The sequence below is a fragment of the Micromys minutus genome, assembly GCF_963924665.1.
Source record: "Micromys minutus genome assembly, chromosome: 4".
NCBI classification, from domain to species: Eukaryota; Metazoa; Chordata; class Mammalia; order Rodentia; family Muridae; genus Micromys; species Micromys minutus.
Genome location: NC_137973.1, coordinates 85623377 through 85646152, shown reverse-complemented (window position 1 = coordinate 85646152; position 22776 = coordinate 85623377). Strand labels below are relative to the sequence as shown.

Here is a 22776-nt window from a genome sequence, read left to right as displayed (position 1 = left end):
TGCCACTCACTTTTCCTTACAGTGGACCAACCTTGAACTCAGGAGAAAGCAAGCATGTTTAAATCTCAATTTGAACAAGGTGTCAGAAGCTCTGAACTTTGTATGAAGTTCATCTTGAAATATATAGGGGTGAAGATCACCGGCCTTAGCTTGCCTGAGGGAAACAGCCAACAGTAAAGAGCATGGGGAAGAAAGGACTTAGCAAAAGAGACTGAAAAGGTAAACAAATTTTCCAGGTCCACATTACAGCAAAAGCAACAGCCTGTCAGGCTTCACTGACCAGGCTCCAGGGACTTTTCAACAATTTTGTCTCAACTGTGACATTTCCTACCCAGAAATCTTGACGCCAATGGCGAAACTTGCTTTTTTTTCTATACTTTTCCTTAAATCATAATATCAGTAAATGAGTATCGTAAAACTTGATGCCTATGAAAAAATATGAATAACAAATGGGACTTCCTAATTAAAAGCGATGTGAGCATCATCATGCATAAGGCCAAGTATGTGGTACTGAAACAGTGATAATTAAATTTCATAAATGGTTCCAACTCCTTGTCTCCATTCTGCTTTGTGGACCTCTTGTAAAGGGACGGTGTCCCTCCATTCCACATTCTGCCAGGTTTGCTCTGGGTCCCCAGCTCTGGCCTTCACCTGTGTCAGTGATGACTCCTCCTGTCAACCATGTGAGGCTGTTATTACAAAAGAACAATGTCCCAAAGAGAGAGGATCCCACTCTTCATTTCCTAAGACCACCGATGTAGAACAGGCACCAATGATATAGTACAGCATTTGAATATTTTAAGTTGTCAAAAGTTATTACTATCATGGCGTCAGTTTGTGTGCATGCGTGATAAGCACGTGCTGGCGGTAGGACAACTTTGCAGAGCTGGTTCCCCTGCCCACCTGAGATCCAACCCAAGGCATTACGTGCCCTAGAACCCTTACCTGCTGAAAAAGCATCTGGGTGCAGAATTTCAAGTTTTGAATGAAATTTGAAAGTTTAGCACTCATGTAATATACATGTATAGATAGATGCCTATACTAAAATTTTTGTATAAAGTCAGATGAACACACACAAACACATATGCTATCTGAACAAAAAAATTGTTTTAATTACAAAGCCATTATGGGCACTGTGACATGTTTTTTATCAGTGATAGACATCAGTATTTCTATGAATAGAAAACTTACCATGTGTCTCTGAGATTAGATATCCTTTCTATTGGTCAACTACCAGAAACTTTCTGTAAGATACATTTTATCCTTCCATCAATTGTTAGGAGAAAGTAAAATTGTGTAATATTCTTACCCAAGGGCACTTGAGTGGTTTGTGTGGTGATATTTGAAACTGAGTATAATGATATGCAACATCTCAATTTTAGGAGCAAGAGAGATGGTTCCACGGATTAGAACACTTGTCACAGAAGCTTCATGACCTAAGTTATTCTAATCTCCATAAGAGTGAGGGGAAATGTTCTACAGATCTGCAGATAGAACCTCTCTCAAATGTCTCTGTCTCCCTCCCCCTCTCCCCACCTCCTTTACCCTCCCCATCCCCCATCCTCCCTACCCCCTCAACTTTCCTCTCTTCCCTTCCATCTCTCTCAATCAGAGCCTCATATTGCTCAAGCTTTTCCCTAGTACCAATAAAAAGACTGTCCCTGTTCATCAGTCTCAAGGCAGTGAGATCAGTACCTTCAACACTCATCCCAGCAAAGAACCCATAAAAACCTCTCCTTAAGGGTTTTACATTCAAGGCCCATTTTCACTAGAGGAAATTTTATATAATCATGTGTATAAAACCAAGCATTTATTGATAATAAATCATCTAAAATTTAGCTTAATTCATTTTGTATACATACAATTTTACCATTTATAAGGATGAGATTAAATCTATTTATTAATCAGATGGATATGCTTGCTTATTTTTAGATAAAGAATTAAATCTTGGCTGAATATTAAATTCTCTAGGGCTCAGAGTGTTTTTCAGAGTTGATTGATATTCTTATTTCATAGTCATCAATCCTAAGGATGCTGCTTCACAGGAAAACACTATAAAATGCCTGACATCTATCTAGGGGCGTTTCTGTCAGTGTTAGCAATGCTTTTTTAATTCTAAGTCAAATTAACTTAACAATGTGTTTTTGAAACTCAAATGGACAACTCACACAGCATTTTTCTTCTCAAATAATCTAACAGGAGTCAGTCTAAAAATACTGATTTGATCTGTGCTAAGGAATGAAAGATTAAGGACAGAAAAATTGCAAAAGTATTTATGGTTTGTATTCTAAAAGGACAGTGACTGTCCAGGCACAGGACATTCATAGGACATGACAGGCTGGAATCTGAATGAAGGTACCTCAAGCAGCACTCCTCAGCACTGCATCATGCAGTCAGTGGCTTGGATGGTGCAAAGCTTATGCTGTGTTCAAAACTGAGGCCGCAGTGAAGCCTGCCACTGGGAAAGGCAGGAGCCGCCTGAGACACAGCAACAGCATGGGCTTCATTTTACACTACTCTGTGCCGTTACATACTGTTCTACCCACTGTATGACAAATGACTCGTGCCTCCTCCCTTGTCTAGGCAAGGGGCACGGTCAACAGTTTAAGAATTTGGAACCTACATAGCCTCAAGATGGTCTGCCCTGCTGAATGAAGATCAAGGAGTCTGGACACCAAATTCACAAACTACAAACTACTTACTACATTGAATCTTCCAGGCCCAAGAAAGGTCTCCTATGTGTGTAACAACTCCATGAGTGAGGGTAGTTTTACTGTAAGTTCAGATATTATTCTACTCGTATATGCCCAGAAGCACCTAGCAAACATCCTTCCATAATCCACGGGTTCTTAAATCACACCACCCCTCCACCCCCGCTTCTAATCATGCTTTTGAATGGGACCTGGCCAAATATGAAAGCGTTACTGAAGCTCAGTCCAAATAGGTCACACTATACAAGCGCAAGCATCAACTGTAATCATTTTATTCAAAGTGGAGAAGGTCCTCTTTGTGTTTCAAACTCACAGGCCCATAGTGACCAGCTCCTCAGAGCACACAGCAAGCCTGTGTTTGCTCATCCCATGGGACCTGCGAATGGACTTGTATCTTGTAAATCTGAAGTGTAGTCCATGGCAGATCAGGGCACATCCCACATTACTCTGACAGTTCTAGGACCATGGCTACCGCTGTGACCCTCATGGAGTCCCCTGTACTTACCATATGGACTTAAGGACACTGTCTCCATATCCCATGCTGGGGACACTTAGCCAGCTTCTTCCTCATGTCACCGTTAGGGCTAAACCGTGGAGTCTAAAAGCAGGTATATAAAGTATGTGCTCTCTGTGAAATCACTCAAACCCAGAATGGACTGATTCATTAAACACAGGACAGACAGACACTGTTGGTCACAGAGATGAGGCTTTCAACCACCATCTTAATTCTATTCTCAATTCCACCTCAGTGAAACACAATTTACTACTAATATTATTCTGAGCATGAAAAACACAAACTACATGTCCAAACAGTGTCCTTAGGAAGCTTCTAAACACCAAATATTCTCTACACCGTGCTTTCAATGGGAACAAAATCTGCAAAGAATAAAGATAAAATAATTACCTTAATTTAGGGACATTAACAATGCAAACAATAAAACAAAACAGATAAATCAAAGTAAGAGTGAGAAATACTCAGCGGGGTTTCCTGTCTGCTTAGCAGACACTGAGTGATGCTATGGAAGCTGCTGCTCTCAGGAGAGGAAGGGCGCCCATGAAAAAGGAAGAGAAAATGCTGCCTTTACCCTGCTGAATCTGTGCCCTCCTACCCAATGGGTATACTCTTCTTTTATACCATATTACCTCTAGAATGCCAACTGTTCAAAAAAAAAAAAAATCAAGAGACCATGACTGCAAATAGTGGTATGATTATGTAATAATCAAGTTTAACCGCATTACTGTTATTTTAGAAGATCAAACCCTCAGGAAAGAACTGCTGTATTAGTATGTCCTGTGTATAATTTTTCTCAGTAACCTCTGAGGAGAGAAAAAAAAAACTGACTGTGCCAAAGGGTATTTTAAATAGTCTTACATGCCCTCCCCCAAATTCCCTAATGTTACTATCCAAATGTCCCCCAAATCATTCAGAATGATAAGCATCTCCTTTGACCTAGATGTAGCTGCATTACTGCAAACCTGTATCTGTGATGCCCCGTGTGCACGCAAACTCCAGATGCTTACTTTCCATTTCCTCCCTGAATGTGATCCACACTCCATCTTCCAGCCTACTCCACTCTTTAGGATACCAAAACAGGAACAATTTTAAGTCATTTTGGTCAGGAATTTTTCAACCCAGACAGGACCAAATTTAGATACCTACTGCTTCACTGAATTACTAAATCCTGAACTGCATTCTGCTTAACACGTCTGACAGTTTTATTGACAGCATTTACAAAAACTGAATTCCCTGTGTCCTGTGTCTGCCTCCCTCACTCCTTCCCTTCTAACCTGTTTTCATTTCTTATTGCTTATATCCTGGATTCTCGGGTCCCCTCTGAAGAAATGTTCATCACTGAATTTGTAAGAAGCCAGGTTCCAAGGCAGAACAAACAAACTAGACAGAAATAACGTATAAAATCTTATATCAAGTTGCCATTTCGGCCAGGAGATCAAAGGCCAATTGTAATAGAACAAATAATTCTGCATAACTGAAACTGAGAAAAATAAAAATTACCACTATTGTAAGAAACTGAGATGAGCTTTTTACTAAGGACGGCAACTATAAACAAGGGCAAAGCGTGAGACAATGTACGCACTTATATACCGGGAGAGAAGAAACGTGAACTCGATGGCTAGCAAAATTAGTATTAAATGAAATAAATTTAAAGCATTCTTTATGTTTTAGCAAAAGTCATAGAATTCAAGTGTTTTCAAGTCCAATGTTATGTTTTTTAATACCTCATCACTTTTCATAATCTTTAAATAAGAAATGCTACTCTAATTTTTACACATGCAGTAGTGACATGCATTAAGTTAATATACATTCTGGCCCACACACATGGTTATCAGTACACAGGAAGCGGGTTGTCATTTTACAGTACAGCAGAGGGTCTCTGTACAAAGCAGACTCTGCTCAGGTGGCGGCTATAGGTGTTCAGGTGGTTTTGGTTTGGCTTAATCCTGTGACCTTTAGGTATATGAAGGGTGATGTCCTGTGGAGCAAATCCTGAGAAGTGACACTTATTTTTGAGGAGAAAAATGGTTAGAGTTTTGTCTGTGAAGCAATCGTTGTGCTCCAGGTGCAGCTATGTGCTTTGAGGCCCAGCAGGCTGGTCACATGCTATCTGTAGCATATGAACACTGAAATCACAGCGGGGACACTCTTCCCCTATGCTCAAGTAGCTTAGGCTGTGCAAAAGGAAGTCTACTTATGCAGCTGATCACAAACACAAGACTTTGGAGTTTACCGAAAGGTTAGTACCACTAATTTTACTACACCAGTGAACCTTCACCTTTATCGTAAGCTGACATCCAACCAAAGACAACCACAAAAATAATGGATGCTGACGTAATTCATCAGAGCACCTGCTTCAAACTGAATTTAAAGCACCTATTCTGTGACCATAATCAAAACAATCACAAAGTCCCTGCCACATATTAGGAGTTCAGCAAAACAATTTAGTTTCTTTCTCTTTACATTTTTTTTCTCAAAACAATTTCTGGCTTATCAAAATATATTAGATAAATGTTATACTGGACATAAAATGAAAAATGCTAATCCTTAATAAGCTATATATAAAATGTCTTTACAGTTCACAACTAGAACGTTTTCTGGGACTCTTACTACTCATTGTAATCAAACGAGGAGAGCATAGGTCGGCACTGCAACTGTTCCAGAGCAGGTATGGGAGCCCCTGCAGCACCACGTACTGCTGTTCTCAACATCACATGATTCTCCAACACCCACAGGTTCAAAAGCAGAGTCTTAGCAAATAATGACAATTATTTAATGAGACTGAAGATACTGAATTAATATTATATAAATTACATCCCTACAGTTGTTGTGAATGATAAATAAGTCAAGATAATTAATTATACGTACTTGTTTCCAGTGTGTGATCTTCCCTTTAGACTCAGGCTGAATGAGGAAGATATCCTCCAAGATCTTGTCTTCGTCACTTCTACCTATGCAGATCAGTTTTGTCTCAAGTACCGGAATCATATTGTGGTGACACTTCCTACGTGTAAAACGGGAGCTAAATATAAGGGATGGGAAAACAACATTTAGTTGTTTTTATTGAAAAGGTGAAAATACTTACAAAGCAACTGTATTTCAGGACTCACGGTGAGAAACCATTATACCATTTGTTTTACTTAATTGTCATTCAAGAGCTGAGAATTCAGCACTAACATTCAGATATCCATTTCATGGTAAGCAAACTGAGGAATGAATGAACACCACCTAAAAATAGCCCCTCCTGACACTCCACTCTGTGCTGGTCGTCTGGGTCAGCACTGGGCAGCAAGAGGTGGAGGCTGTGGCTGCCTGTATTATGTTAATTGTTTGCACAAGAAGCTGCATATTTGCATGTCAGACACCGAGGGACCCTGACCCTGAATGATTCCTATTGGTAAATTAAGTTGCCAATGGCTGAGCAGGGCAGGGCAGACAGAGGTGGGACTTCTAGGATTCCCTGGCCGAGAAGAAGATCTGCCATGCCAGAAGAAAACACACTAAGCCTGAGAAGGTGAGGGACAGAGAGCCCAACCACCATGAAGAAGCCAAAGGAAGGCGATCCAAGAAGGCCACATATCTGGGTCCAGGACAGCAAAGATGGAATATAGTATGTATGTAGTAAGTAATAACTTGGGAATATTTGAGGGAGGTGGATTAGCCATGTGAAGGTTAGGAAGTAGATCTGCACAGGGCTGTTTTAGGCATATCAAAATATAAAGGTCTTTCACTAGAAGAACGGAACAGTGATAGCTACAAGACTCGGGCCCCAGAATTATGATATCTCTGAGGGCCATACTAACGGGCAAACAAAGGGCCAACCACATTCACCTTTTATTCCTATGCTGTGTTTACTGAAATATTGTCTTCTAGCTGCTATCTATAAATGATCTATCTATCAATGGTAAGATGCTGACTATTTTTTCTGCTAGACGCAGGAGTGAAAGATGCCCCGCTCTCCTAGTTAGACAATTCTGTGCTAGAATTCTCATTTGGTCCATTTTACAATGAAAGGGAAGACAGAGGTAATTTGCTATCTGATTACAGAGGAAAGTGTTCAGTGTTAGTGAGAGAAATACCAGCAGAAAGTAGGAGCAGACTGATGATGTCATCAGAGAGACCACAGGAAAAGGCTGCTGCTGTCTAAACAGAAGGCATCAGGCACCATTTACTTAACAGCCTTAGGAAACACTGAAATGAACCAAGCCAATCCTGTGGGAATGAGCTGCTAAACAACACCAACACCTGTCCCGTGTGACAAAAACATCATTGGTTAAAATGATAAGCCAACTGGAAAGTTATTCTTAGTAATACCAGAAACAAAAGAATTCAAATAAAGCAGCATTGCTATGTCATAAATGGGGTCTATTTAACACTCCATTCTTGATGCTTTTCTCTACCAATTTTGTAGGTATAAGAAGGGCCACAATCAACTAACCTGGGGCCATGTGACTCACAGAGTGTGGGCCACCAACAAGGGAGGATGCAGGAGCTGGAACTAGACCCCTACACTTGTTACAACTGTACAGACTGGTTTTCATGTAGGTCCCCTAATGAGTGATACAGGGGCTGTCTCTTCTCTGCTGCCTGCCATCGGATCCCCTTCCTAGACTGCCTAGTTGGGCCACAAAGGAAGAGAATGTGCCTAGTCCTGTTGGGACTTGAGGCCCCAGGGTTGGGTGGGAGGCTCCCATTCTCCAGGAGAAGGGATGGGGACAATGGAGGGGGCAATTTTTAAGGGTGGGACTGGGAGGACAGGAGGGAGGAGGACTGCCATAGGGAAATAAAATAAATAGAAATAAGTATGAAAGCAAAGCAGATTAAACAAGCAGACGATATAATGAAGGTGCCGTAGTTCAGAGCAGTGGTCGCCCTCTGCTGCTCCGTCTTGCGCCTCATGTATGAAGCTCATGGGGAAAGGAGTGTATGAAGCCAAGCAGACACAGTAAGCACTTGAGCGTGCTAAGCAGCTGCATTCTTTCCTGGGGCTCCATCTCCAAAATCAGCCAGAGATGCAGCTAGACTCACATGTGTATCCAGGAGAGAGACTTGTGATGTATCTCTCATGATCAGCCAGTTGTCACATAGAAAGAAATGCATGAGGATTCATAGAGGAGGTTTTGAATAAGCCCCAATGTGTTTTGTGAGAAGAGAAAGGTTTACCTCTCTTGAAATACATTGATAAGGCCCAGGACTTTCTTGTGAGAGACTCAGAACATCACGCTCTCTGGAGGAACTAGTCAGGGCAAGAGAACAGCAGATGCTTCTGGAGACAACACCACTCCGAGCTTGTGTGAAGCACCAAAGGCAAGTCACTGACTTTGAATATGTCTAGAGCTCTGAGCAGAGGCCATGCTGGGTAGACAACTTCTGGAATAGAGATAGAATGTCCTGAGAGAAACCCTGAAACTGGTAAAAATTTAAAGGTAAAGAAGTTCAAGAATTCTCAAAGTGCACTAGCCAAAGGAAGAGGCCATTTACTCAAGAAAATGCCACCCTGGAATGTAAGGATAAGCACTAGTCAGGTCACCACATGCATACTCTTCCCAGCATGGTTCGTGGGGGACAAGTTCAGCCGAGTGTTAAAGGGAAGGCCTCCAGCACTAGCTGCCTCTTCACCAGGATACACACCAGCGATTCACACCAAGATGAGGAAGGCTTGGGCCTCATGCCCCACAGGCACTGCACAGTAAGAAGGGCTGTTTGGGCTGAACCCTGCTCCAGCTCAGGAGCATGAGTACAGAACACGGAAACACTGACCGTTGGGCTGCAGAGACACATAGACTGGTACTGCCCTGATAGCTCAGTGGCAGGCAGAGTTCGGGGCTCCACTTAGGGAGAAAGCTGTCTTTCACCTTATGTCCCTGCTCTAGACAAAGGGTCGAAGGTGTCCACAGGGCTGGGATCCGAGCAGGACATACACACGCACAGATGACTTGATATCGCAAAGTGACTAGAAAGGACAGACTGACTTGTTCAAGCCTACAGCTGCTGCAGACAAACGGACGGTGGTAATGCTGAGCCACTAGACAGAGTTGGTCACTGTGAGCAAGTAAAGTGCGTCACAGTTCAGAGGGGTATATGGTAATATGCTGACTACAAAGGTCTGAACAACATCAACAGAGGCAGTCAATAAATAAACCCTGCGCATGGCACATCAACACATCACAGTGTACACATTAAAAAAGAACATGACCATGCTGGAAAAGAGTTGGTAACATAGTCAACTCTAGAAAGAGCCAAGTGACATTAGTGTTTTTAGGGGACATGGTGTCTGTAGATATAGGGAAAGTGCATTTTAAATAGAGTTGAGTAAGGCAAGATGTGAATAAATAGAATTCCATTATCAGAGTTAAGTGACAACACATTACTAGAGTGGATCAAGACTGCATCTGCACTGAGATAAGAGCTGTAATAAAAGCTCCCGAAAAGCTGGGGTGGGGGATAAATGTCAAGCTGTAGCCAGCTCCATGCCCCAGGAGGTGCAAGTCAGGCACCTCTGACGCTCACGCATTCTCCGTGTGCAGCAGTGTTGTGTTTGGTATCAATCTTCAGTGAGAATGATCTTAAATCTGAGGGATCTCTGCCTCCTACTAATTGTAATATCACCACTTAAATCTGCCATGCCCTTTACAAACTACTGATGTCACTTAGACTATTCACTACACAGGGCATTAATGAGAAGAGACTTGGTTTCATAGTCAGCTACTATTTATTTATTCAGTATCCCTAATGGGCCTTTCAACTGGTAAGTTGAACTTTCTTTCTTTTTCTCTGAGCAATGAGGCCTGATCCTGATGCATCGATACTACTGTGCCTTTGTCTTCGTGACCTGGGTCTAGATTGCGCAGAGAACTGCTGAGAGCAGCTCACATGCCAGGACACTCACTGTCAGTTTCTAAGCTGCTGTACCTAACACAGAAGAAAGATTTGCAGCTATGCTTAGTGTGAGGCTTCGTGTACATTCAAACATTACACTTAAGAAGAAAATACATTGATTAGTTTTTTGCCAAAGTACAAATCATAGAAGAAAGTTTGTTCATGGCTTAAAGTGACTCCCAGCTTCATCTCAGAGCACTGAATACACAACAGAAAGCAGAGATGCAAAGCACCCCACCAGGATGCAGCCACGGCAGGGGGCATCTCTTACCTCCCTCTGTTCAGGTTCAGCATTTACATCAAGATTAAGCAATTATCTTTTCTACAAATCAAAGTATTTCAAGCTCTTTTCGTGTTATGTTGGTTGTATATTTTTAATTTGTATGACAATTTAAAACCATGAAAGCACTTCTCCTCAAATCAGCCCATGTCAGTTTGTGCAGTTTCTTCAGTCAGGTGCACTTGGATCTGGACTGATCTGAACTTACATGTACATACATACACACACACATGCACACATACATACACACACATACACACACACACACACACACACACACACACACTTCTCTACTGTGCCTTAGAGGCTCAGAAAAAATCCTGGAAGCATAAATGCATACATACTCAGAAATGTTAATGAGATCTCTGTCATGATAACCAACCCTTGAGAGAATGAACTCTTAGTTTACTGAGAGAATGTTGTCATAGACATAGAAACACAATAAGACATTGAGAATAGTATAAAATGAAGAGGACAGAGTTGACTGATCACCCTAGTAGGACACACCAAGAAAATCCACTTAGAAGACAGATTGTTTCTAGCTCACAATGCCAAAGGTGGCAGTCCTTGATCAGGGGTCATTGTTGCTTTGGGTCTGACTTGAGGCTGAGAATGATAGCAGGGCAGCGTGTGGGGATCAGGCTGCTCACCTTGGTGAAAGTCCTAGCCAGAGCAATTAGACAACAAAAGGAGGTCAACAGGATACAAATTAGAAAGGAAGTCAAAATATCACTACTCACAGATATGATAGTGTACTTAAGTGACAACAAAATTTCCACCAGAGAACTCCAGCTGATAAAGAACTCCATCAAGGTGGCTGGATATAAAATTAAACTCAAACAAATCAGTAGCCTTCCTCTACTCAAAGGACAAATAGGTTGGGAAGAAATTAGGAAAGAGATACCCTTCACAATAGTCACAAAGTGTGACTGTAACCAAGCAAGTAAAAGATCTGTATGAATAGAACTTCAAGTATCTGAAAAGGATACTGAAGATCTCAGAAGATGAAAAGATCTCCCATGCTCATGGATTGGCAGGATTAATATAGTAAAAATGGTCATCTTGCTGAAAGCAATTAATAGATTCAATGCAATACCCATCAACAGTCCAACTCAATTCTTTAAAGAGTTGGAAAGAGCAATTTCCAAATTCATTTGGAATAACAAAAACTCAGGATAGGAAAAACTATTCTCAACAAAGAAAGGACTTCTGGGGGAATCACAGTCCCCAATCTCAAGTTGTATTACTAATCAATTGTGATAAAAACTGCACGGTATCGGTATAGAGACAGGCAGATAGGTAAATGGAATAGAATTGAAGTCCCAGAAATGAACCCACACACCTCTGGTCACTTGATCTTTGACATTTCAGTGGAAAAAAGACAGCCTCTTCAACAAATGGTGCTGGCTCAACTGTCAGTTGGCATGTCAAAGAGTGCAAACTGACCCTTTCTTATTTTTTTGTACAAAGCTCAAGTCCAAGTGGATCAAGAACCTCCAAATAAAACCAGATACACTGAAACTAATAGAAGGGAAAATGGGGAAAATCTGGAACACTTGGGCACAGGGGAAATTTTCCTGAACAGAATATCAATGTCTTATGCTCTAAGATCAAGAATTGACAAATGGACACTCGAGGAAATTGTAAAGCTTCTGTAAGGCAAAGGACACTGTCAAAAGGACAGAATGGCAGCCTACAGAGTAGGAAAAGATCTTTATCAATTCTACATCTGATAGAGGACTAATATCCAATATATATAAAGAACTCAAGAAATTAGACCCTAGAAAATCAAATAACCCTGTTTAAAAATGGGGTAGAGCTTAACAAAGAAGTCTTATCTGAGGAATATTGGATGGCAGAGAAGCACATAAAGAAATGTTCAACATCCTTAGTCATCAGAAAAATGCTAATCAAAATGACACTGAAATTCCACCTCACACCAGTTAGAATGGCTAAGATAAAAACTCAGGTGACAGCAGATGCTGGTGGGGTTGTAAGATGGTACAACCACTCTAGAAATCAGTGTGGCAGTTCCTCAGAAAACTGGACATAGTACTACCTGAGGACCCAACTATACCATTCCTGGGATATAGCCAAAAGATGCTCCAACATATAAAAAGGACACATGCTCCACTATGTTCATACCAGCCTGATTCATAATAGCCGGAAGTGTGAAAGCACCCAAATCTTCTTCAACAAAGGAACGAATATAGAAAACGTGGTTTACACAATAGAGAACTAATCAGTTATTAAAAACAATGACTTAATAAAAATTTTAGGCAAATTAATGGAACTAGTAAATATTCTGAATGTGGTAACCCAATCATAAAAACATAAGCATGGTATTCACTCCGTAATAAATGAGTATTAGCCCAAAATCTTGGATTACCCAAGATACAATTCACAGACCAAGAAGAAGGAAGACCAATGTCTGGATTCTGCAGTCCATCTTACAAGGGGGAACAAAAATATTCACAGGAGGAATTATGAAGACAAAGTTTGGAGCAGAGCCTACCCAACCTGGGATTCCATCCCATATACAACCACATCCTATACACTATTGCTGATGACAAGAAGTGCGTGCTGACAGGATCCTGATGTAGCTGTCTCCTGAGAGGCTCATGCATGTACTACATATTTAGTCCTTTCTCTACTCTGGGCCCCCTGTGTCATGAATAACTAGCAGAATTTTTTTCCCATCTGCACCTTGCCTCCCCATTCCACTGCCCACTCCCTTACTTATCAAGAGTATTTTGTTAGATGTGTATTTGGTTTGTTTGGGTTTGGGTTTGGACCTGACAGAATCCTATATTTAAGCTTTTGTTCTTATTTCTAGGGTTATTGGAGACCTATTCTATTCAGAAAGTCCTCCCTTGCCTATATCTAGATCCTGAAGTATTTTGATTAATGATTTGTTATAGGACCATACATTGATTCTTTTTTTTTTTTTTTTTTTTTTTTTTTGGTCCATTTTATACAATGAAAATAATCTATCCTTGAATTTTCTGTGTCTGTACTGTTTGGTAGTTTAGGTCTGAGTCTCAATTCCTATCTTTCCTAACATCTACTGTCTAGTAGATTACAGCCATGCCATGGGCTGCTCACTCTTCCCTGTGAGCCCACTGAGAAATACAAGCTCACATCCCAACTTTTGTTTCTTTGAAATGTCCATATTTGCCCCAAAACTTTTCCAAGTCAATGACCAAGCACATGGAAGGCAATGTTGACAGCCTATTTCCACCTGATTCAGGACACCTGTATGTGCAACCTTGTGCAGAAATCCTCGGAGAACTCTGTCACCAGCTCTTCAGTTAGATGCCACCTGAACCTCCTTGCATCATATGCTCCTGTATCTGTCTCCTCACAGGCATCAGGTGCATTAAGTGGAAGCCTCTGACTGCACTCCTCTCCCCCTCATGTATGTGAGATGCATCTCTCTAGGACCAGCTGGAAAGATTATTTCATGTGGCTGTGCTTCAAAGACAAACCATAAGATGAGTGCGATTTATGTGTTAATTTTAATTTTTTTCTAATTTCTAACTAATTATATATCTAAGTATCATTAACTTTTGGATGACAGATTTGGGCTTGCAAACTTCCATCAGGAAAGAACATTTTATTTGTACATTTCTCCTTCTGTGGGGACTTTTCCTTCTCTCACTGAGTTGCACTGACTTGGTCCCCTGTGCTGCACAACAGTGTGTAGAATCACATTCCCACACACTGACGGCCTTGGGGACTGAGTTCAGAATCTCACTTCTGGGTGATAATAAATGAATCTGTTGTCTAATATTAAGTAAAAACATCATTTTTCTTCTGGAGTGTGTTTTGTATTGGTTTTGGTTTGAGGAGTGGTGTTTGTTTTTGTTGTGACTTTGAGCCATGTAATATGGGTTGCCATTCAACTACTATGTAACCAGGGATGGCTGTAAATTCCCGATTCTCCTCTCCCCAACACTTAAGTGCTTGAATTACAGGCAAGCACCACCACACCTGGCTTTTATGGGGTACTGGTAAGCAAACACTCTACCAACTGAGCTATATCCCCTATATTTTGTGTCTGCTGGCCTAACCCCTTTATTACCTTGCTATCTTTTACTGTACTTTATTGGTCAACTTTTAATTCAGCTTACTGAACTTTAATTTAACATCAAAGAGGTGCTGAGCTTTATCAGGTGGTTTTCCTGAGACACCAAGATGGTCTTCCTGCACTTGCTGTCTTGGAGACGACTACATTAGTGAGTACTTCCATGTCTGGGGCTGACGGAGGTCTTAGCTTCGAGTGGGGAGGAATACCCATTCCTGAGCTAGTTCTAAAAGCAGAGGACAATTATTTGCTCCATGTTCTGGTTGGCTTTGGTGAGGAGTGACTCCTAGCCAGTGATGACCTTGCTCTGGTTCTTTGCAGGTACTCTTCCCCACAAGTGATAGTTAACGTAAGAGAAAATTATTCGTGGGCTTCAGATTTCCTGGTGTGTCCTATCAATACCTAAAGAAACTGCTTTTTCAGTCTTCATGTCATTGGCTTGGTACCACTCAGATACACAATCTGAAAGTAATTATGAGAGAGTTATGGGACGGGTGTAAAGGACACTGGGAATCTTGCTTTGTGTGAAATAGAGACAAGAGAGAATTTTCAACCATAGACACAAATGTTTCAGTTTGCATAGAGGTCAGCTGACACTGCCACAGACAAATCAGAAAGGGTGTCTCCTTCATTTTGTCTGTAAAACTAGGCTTGTATTCCTGAAATGAACTTACATTGCTTATAGACTATTGCACCTTCTAGGCACTGCTAAACCTCAGGCTTATCTCAAGGTTTTCACATGTATTCTGGACTATCAGGCCAACAGTTCTCATTTCTATAGAAGGCTCCTGCAGTTTGGTGATCATTCAAATAACAAGCAACGTGTTGTCCTTTGCTATCTAAGAACTTTAAGGGAAACCATGACTATTAAAGTCATCTAGTCCTGTATCCTCTCTAAGATTTCTAATATATAGTGAATATCTTTGATTCCATTTGGTGCTTTTATGTCTTCTCTGATTAATTTGGAAATTGCAGTGACTTTTTTTTAAGGAACTCATTCATTTCTCACAAGATAATATCAAGTAGTTACAATGTTGTAACTGCTTATTGTATTTTGTGTCTGCTGTCCTAACCCCTTTATTACCTTGCTATCTTTTATTTCTTCTCTCTTTGTACTTTATTGGTCTTATGGGAGTATTATCAATTTATTTCTCGTTAAAAAGAACCAACTCTAGACTATGGATTTTTTTATAAACATTTTCTTATTGTTCAGTGTATATTTATGTTCCATTTCTTTAGTTTCCTATATTTTCATTACCTCTACATGTATATTGAATGCAGTTTCTGTTTCCTCTAGGTATTAGAGATGCTTAATCTTTACTATATCAGTTTTCTTCTTCCCATACTTAAAATCAAGTAAACAACACATAAGTATGGTTTTTGTCTTTTTGCTCCATGTATTGTGTAGCAGAACTAACTGCCAGGGCCCACTTCCCTCTCCCTCTTTCACCTTAAGTGACAGAAACCAAGTTTCCCATCTGTGGGACACAAGCTTTACCACCCCTTTCTGGTGGTGTACTGCTCTGCTGAGCTCCTATGGGTTAGGGTTAGGGTTAGGCTTCAGGACTGGAAACAGAAAGGCTTCTCCTTAAGGTTCAGGAAAATTAGTTTTCTCTTAAATGGGCAAAATAAAAGAAAAAATCCATCCAATGCCAGGCAGGTCTGTAAAATATAAAAGATAAGCACAAAATGAAGGGTAATTGTGTTACTCTCAACAATGACTGCAGACAGAGAAAAGCCTAGTTAGAAAAAACAAAATAAACAACCGATTGCTATGAAGTGAGCTATAAGACAGCATGAAATTGCACAGGACTCAGAAGAGCAGCACCAGCCAGAATTCAGCAAGTATAGAAATGAGGACAGCGTGCGGAAAAGAAACCGGCACTTTTAACACCCACTCAGTCCAGACGAGAAGGGGGATGCCTGCCAGCAAACACAACAGAAAATGCTCCAATAAAGATAGAGCCAATAAGATATTCATGAATCTAATAAGACATCATCACTGAGCAAGGAGGCCATATCACACTGATAAACCGAAGAACTAGTGTGCAACGTTCTTCAACGTAAACACAAAACATCCAGCAGATCTGCAGGGTCACTGAATATACTGTTGATGGTGATGTATACACCACAATTCTAAGTGTGTTTGTATACTGTAGGCTTTCACTGGTGTGTGAAATTATTGTTAAGTTGACAATCAAAACTCTCATGGAGGAAGGACAGGACAGTGCTCAGTGAGGAGCCCTGTGATAGAGCAGCCCAGGAAGGCAGTGCGGAAAGAACCATGCATTGCATGCTGAGCTTCTTGACACAGCTTAGGAGCCAGGATCCCCAACTGTCACATAGCACATCTGGTTCCTATGTTTACCAATGTTTGTCATTTCTGAAAGGACTGGAGGTCTTTGGTGGTATTCCATGACTGGTGTGAAAAGAAGGTGCACGTGGCTGAGAACATGTGAGGAGGAGACAGGACAGTTGCTGCAGCCCTTCTCTTCAGACAGCACAGGTGAGCAGCGTGGAGCAGCTCCCTCCCAGGGTCGAATACAGATGCAAACTGGCCATCAGGTCCACGTCTGATCACGGCCACGACCTGAGGTGTCAGCTGGATTGCAGACGGGAACTCTTCCCTTGAGACAGGAGGCAGATGCGCCCACTCCTCCACACGAGCACATTGATTAACATCCATGTTAGGTATGCGCTTCTCCCCATTTGCTAAGATGAAATGTAGACTTCCCTTCATACCACAAACCAAGAAAACTTTCACTCAGAAACATGCAAGTCTCTATATTTAGTGTACACATGGGGTTTCAGGGAAGTGTACGGATTTTGGGCTTCGTGGGAAATGCAAATATCTTCTGCCTGGAGACATTTCCAGGGACTGCCGTGCTGGGGTTGGAGGGACTCCGAAGCTGTGCTGCTTCTCGGTGGCTGCTGAGTCTCCTCCTCTGTACACTCTCCCACAGAAACCCTCCACAGGAGAGTCCTGGTCCCAGATCGCACAGTATCCTCCGTGATTGGTGTGATCATCAATTCCTTAAAAGTTTTGAGCACTCACTGGTGCAAGTACTGTGTTTTGTTCTAGATACACAGAGCAGAACACAGGTACGGAATCTCTCTCGGGAAACTAACTTCCAATCTGGTCTTGATGCAGATAATAATGACTCCTGCAGTGTAATGTGAGCGCTGGTGAGAACAGAGGCTGGTGATTAAGACATTGCTCCAAGGCAAACCCAGAGGCACTGGAGGATGTGCAGTTAGAGAATAACGTGATTAGAGCTCTACTCTGAAGAGGGTATCCCGTGTGCTGAGGAAGCAGGAGGGAAGGAGGAAGGGGAAATCCAAGGCACGTTTTCCACAGAGCTAGATAATGCAGACAGCCCCAGAGAACAATGGGAAAGGTGTTTTAAAGCAGCAGCTAATAAGACAATAGCAGCCACTTCTGCTAGGAGCCAGTATGCTATTCATTACTTCAATTCTCACAAGCCAATCCGTATGCTCTGCTATTAGCCTGGATCTTTAGCATTTTACAGATGAAGAAACTCTGCCTTGAAGCAGTTAAGCGATGTGCCTAATGGAACAAATCTTTAAAACAGAGCCATCATATCAGTTCGAGCTGAGCCGCTGAAGTGTTTGTTCCTAGCTGATGCCCTCCCACAGCACTCAGACTCTGCCGTAATATGTGGGGACTGTTGGTGCTTCCAGAGAAAGGAGGCACATCCTATGCCACATCAGTATCAGAAGAGGGCTCAACTCTGAGACCCAAAATGCAATCGTAATGACATGATCTAAAGACCCCAATAAAATCTAAATTCCTCTTATATTCTCAAGGTATATATGGCTTCCATTACCATGATGTAATTATCATATGAAGGCATCAAATTCTCCTTATGTATCATAATATGGCATTTTCCTTAAAACCAAGGCAAACATTGTTGTATAAGTATTTTAGGAACACGGGATATAAAAGTGCAAATTATTAGAGAACCTACTTCTTATCCTTGATATTTCAGTCATTTTAACAGTCAGATGGTAGAGAAAAAGAAACATACCTTAAGTGTTTCCTAACCATGAAACCACGTATCCATCGTTGGATAATCAATACTGGTGAATTATGAGCCAGAATGTCATTAATACTTGAAATTATATGTTTGATATTTTTTATTTCATCTCCATAGGTTGTACCCTGTATGAAAAAATTTTATCCAGTAATTTTTATCTTTCATTAAAGCATTTCCAAGAAGTATCTAAATAAATTAATAAAACATTCAGCAAACTCTTGTCAGCATAATAGTTAAACAGTAAATATACTTTTGTATTGATTAAAATATAGACATTATTATTTTCAAATAATTTTAATTGTCTGCACAATATGCAAGATTCTTGATAGCATCCTCCGTAATGTGGAAGCAGACATGAAATTGTCACTTTAGTGATCTTCCTTTCAGAAAAGTATTGGTATGAACTCCTGCCTTATTAAATCCGAGGGTGGCTTGTGGTGTACTCTGTGAGGGGCTGCACGTGGGATTTCTGAAAGTACTGCAACTCCTCTGGGCTGTGCAGCTCAGTGGTGCTGTTGGACACTCTGGAAACACACAGGGTCTTCTTACAGATCTCCAGACTTTGGGGTCACAGACTCACTCTGTCTCACTGATTTCTGACTAGTTAGAAATATAGTCACTTTTACTCATGTACATTGGAAATAAAATATTTACACTACTTTAAGGCACTGTGAGATAGCCCTGCTCCTAAGGAGATGTGAACAAATGCCTACCCAAACCAGAGACAAAACTCAATTTTCCAGCTGAGGAAGCCAATGAGTTTACTGGAGTTCTTTACAGGTGGATATGAGATTACTTACAGGGACAGGGATGAGCCTAAGGCAGCCGCATCCCCAGAACTACATACCAGCACAGGTGACAGATCCCATAAGCTAAAAGCATGGAGCTGGTGTGCTGATATACAGGCATCTGAATAGATCAGAGCATGTCCTCCAGGTCGTTCCGCTGGTCTGAGCCTCCCTAGGCACTGTGGCTGGTACAGGCTCCTCAGCAGTCTTCACTGCTGACATAGCCTTGGGGAAGGCTAAGCTGGTGTATCTAGTGGGTTTCTTTCAGGGTCTTCCTGCATTTTAATGTGCTTCCTTTTAAAACATAATGAGCCTTAACCAGCTCCCTAGAAGAAAGCTCTTACACAACAGATCTAATCCTAAGACTATCAGTCCTGAAGCATTCAGATTCCACTTTTCTAAGCTTGATCCTTCTAGAAGCCCCTTCCCTAAGTCAGAAAGCATTGGGGATTTCTGAATTCATTACAGATCATCAGCTTTTTCATTTGGCAATAGTTTACTTTCTTCAAAACAGTAGCAAAAGCAAATGACAATGAACAGGTCACTCTTCAATGATCTATGAATGAATTCCTCTCCGTCCCTCTGAGTCACCACACATGGTCTTGTCAAGGCAGAGATCCCAAGTGCCCATGTGAGTACAGAACCCAGTGAAGGGCAACGTCAGAGAACTTAGCATGCAATGTTTATTCTTCATCATCTAGAGGTTTCCTCACTGCTCCTCTCACCTAGCTTTGTCCTCCAAGTAACTACTCTAAGTCTGGCAAAACTCCCTCTTCTTAATCCTCATGCACTTACGGAGAGTCAAATTTCAAAACTTTCTCAGACATCTTAGTGCCAGCATGTGGTTGAGCTACTGTCTCAAGGTCTTACTGTTTTGGAGTCAGCTCCTCCTTTTGATGTTGTTCTGACCATAGTCTCCTTCTGAGACAGCACCACGCTGTAGGTCCTCCATTACACACAAGTTAAGCTTTTCCTAACCCCAGTCTTACTTGGGTTTACTATTGCCGTGATGCAATACCATCTGCTTACACCTTCATATCAGCTTATCATCGAAGGAAGTGAGGACAGGAACTCAAACAGGGCAGAAACCAGGAGGCGGAAAGTGGTGCTGAGAACATGGAGGGGTGCTGCATGCTGCTTTGTTGCTCATGGTTTATTCAATCTGCTTTCTCATAGAAACCAGGACCACCTACCCAGGGATGGTCCAATCCACAATGCCCTCTCATATCAATTAGTAATTAAGACTACAGGCTGATTTTACAGAGCCATTTTCACAACTGAGGCTTCCCCCCAGTAAGTTAACACAAAACTAGCTAATAGTCTCAGCAACCACAAAATAGCTCATTACAAGAAAGAACTCTTTCTCTAATCACTGCTTTATACAAATTTCCTGGATCCTTCTTGTGTTTACCTTAGACCTGATCCAGATCTTCCATATTTCACAAATTACCAACTGATAATGTGCTGAATCATTTGGTCCCCCTGACCTCTTATAACAAGATGTTTTTGAGCCAAATTTTGGTATACTTTCTTTGCCCTGTTCATATGAACTTTGGACTACTCTTGATTTGAGTCATGATATAAAGTCTAAGAGTAATATTTGAGGGAGTCTCAGAATGGGACATTCTCCCATCCACTGTCAGCCCACAGTCATCTCACCTCCTTAAGCTAAGCTCTAAATCCAAACTCTCCGCCATCCTCAGACTGCTGCAGAGCAGAGTCACCACCTCCTATGCATTACAACAGTCCTCTCCAGTTCAGCAATCCCCTTCCAACAAACAGATCTGCTAACTGAATCCTAGTTTTGTTTGTAATCAGATAGTTTACATAGATGAGCATTGGTAAAACTTCTGGATTATACCTGGCACTTGGGTATCAAATGGTTGCAGCATTACTAAGTAATCTGTATCTTAGGCCCTCAAGTTTGATTGGGCGTTGCTAATCAATATATTTGAAGGCCAGAGGAAACTGGGTATTGGTCTTTAACTTCCAATTTGTTTTGAGGTTATCTCTTTTGTGTTGTTCAAGACTGTGTACAGCAGGCCAGCTGACACACCAACTTCCAGCACTCTTCTGTCTCTACCTCTCATGTCAACATAAGAGCACAAGGATTTCAGACACACACACTGCTGACATGCTCTTAGGTGTGCTCTTAGGTTCCTGTTGTATAAAAAGGACTTTACCTCCTAAGTGAGCTTCCCAGCCCGCTCCTCCTTTGGGAGACAAGAGTCTATAACCCAAAGTAGCCATAAATTTCTCAGCCTCTTACCTCTGCCTCCTGAATTCGGGGATTACGACCATGAGGCACTGGGACTCAGTCTTTTATCTCAATTCCTTGATGAGTTGAGACAGGATTATAATCTACTTCTGCTCCTTTACTCAGTCTGAACCATGGCTCCTTTTCAGACAACTAAGGTTTCATTTATTTATTTATTTTTACTCCCTTGCTAACTTCCCATGATCACCTTCATCTCTACATCTCTTGGCCTTCCTTATGCAAATTATCCTCACAACTATACTTCCTGCCAGGAATTACCTCTTAAATTACAGCCTACAGAATGAACTTCCAGTTCCATTTCTCCACTTATATATCAAAAGCAGAGGCCATTATCCCCCTTCTTCAACCAATGCACACTTCATTCTGTGATGTCTTTAAGGACATTAAAAGCATTCTTCATCATGTCAACTAAGTTAATAGTATTTCATCCCTTCCCATCTAGGGATTCTAAAGGATCTCTGCTCTATATTTTTCACCAATGAATCAAATCAGACTTTATAAGCTAATGAGCAAACTTTGGTAATAACTCCTCTCTTCTTATAGAAAAAAATAATAATGGAGAATCATTAAACTGGGATGACTCCAGTACTTTGAATTCCAAGAGAATAAAACAAAGTACATCATAAACAATACAATTAACTAGAAATTACCAATCAGAATCAACCACCTAGCCTCTAACTGGGACCTGCTTGCTTCAATCAAATTTTTGTCTCCATAACCACTTCATAAATGACTCTTTCCCCAGACAGAATGCTGGCTGCCTGCATTCTGCTGCTTCTCTGATACATGAATCAGAAAATGTTTATACAAACTCATTAAATTTTAAATGTGTAAGTCTTTTGTCTTCTTGTATAAGGTCATTTTCTTCAGAACACAGAATGACTCCTCTAAAATGTAAAACTCTTAAATATTTCCCTCGGATTTTACAAGATGAAGTCCTGTCTCCTTGTCTTACATTTAATATTTTACTACTGTGTTGTTGACATGCTCAAACATGTCCTCTAACCTCCAACCACACTAAGCCACTTTTTGCCACTCCAATTTGTCAACCTCTTTCAACACCTCTGTATCTGCAAATGCCTCCTCCTGTCTCAGTTGCTCAGTAACAATGCCAACACTTCCATTTGCCCAGAGACTTCTTACATTAATAGAAGCATCTTAAGTACAAAAACTAATGCTTT

The 22776-nt window shown here is 41.2% G+C and overlaps 1 protein-coding gene across 1 annotated transcript in view; it reads right to left on the bottom strand.

Annotated features, from left to right (window-relative positions):
• LRRIQ3 (leucine rich repeats and IQ motif containing 3) overlaps window positions 1-22776 on the bottom strand; it is a gene marked incomplete at both ends in the record, with an annotated part of 77498 nt that overhangs the window by 43207 nt on the left and 11515 nt on the right. Inside the window, 2 exons of the mRNA XM_080915217.1 lie at window positions 6094-6247; window positions 18521-18654. Coding sequence (XP_080771343.1) covers window positions 6094-6247; window positions 18521-18654 — 288 coding nt within the window. The remainder of the gene's footprint in view (window positions 1-6093; window positions 6248-18520; window positions 18655-22776) is intronic.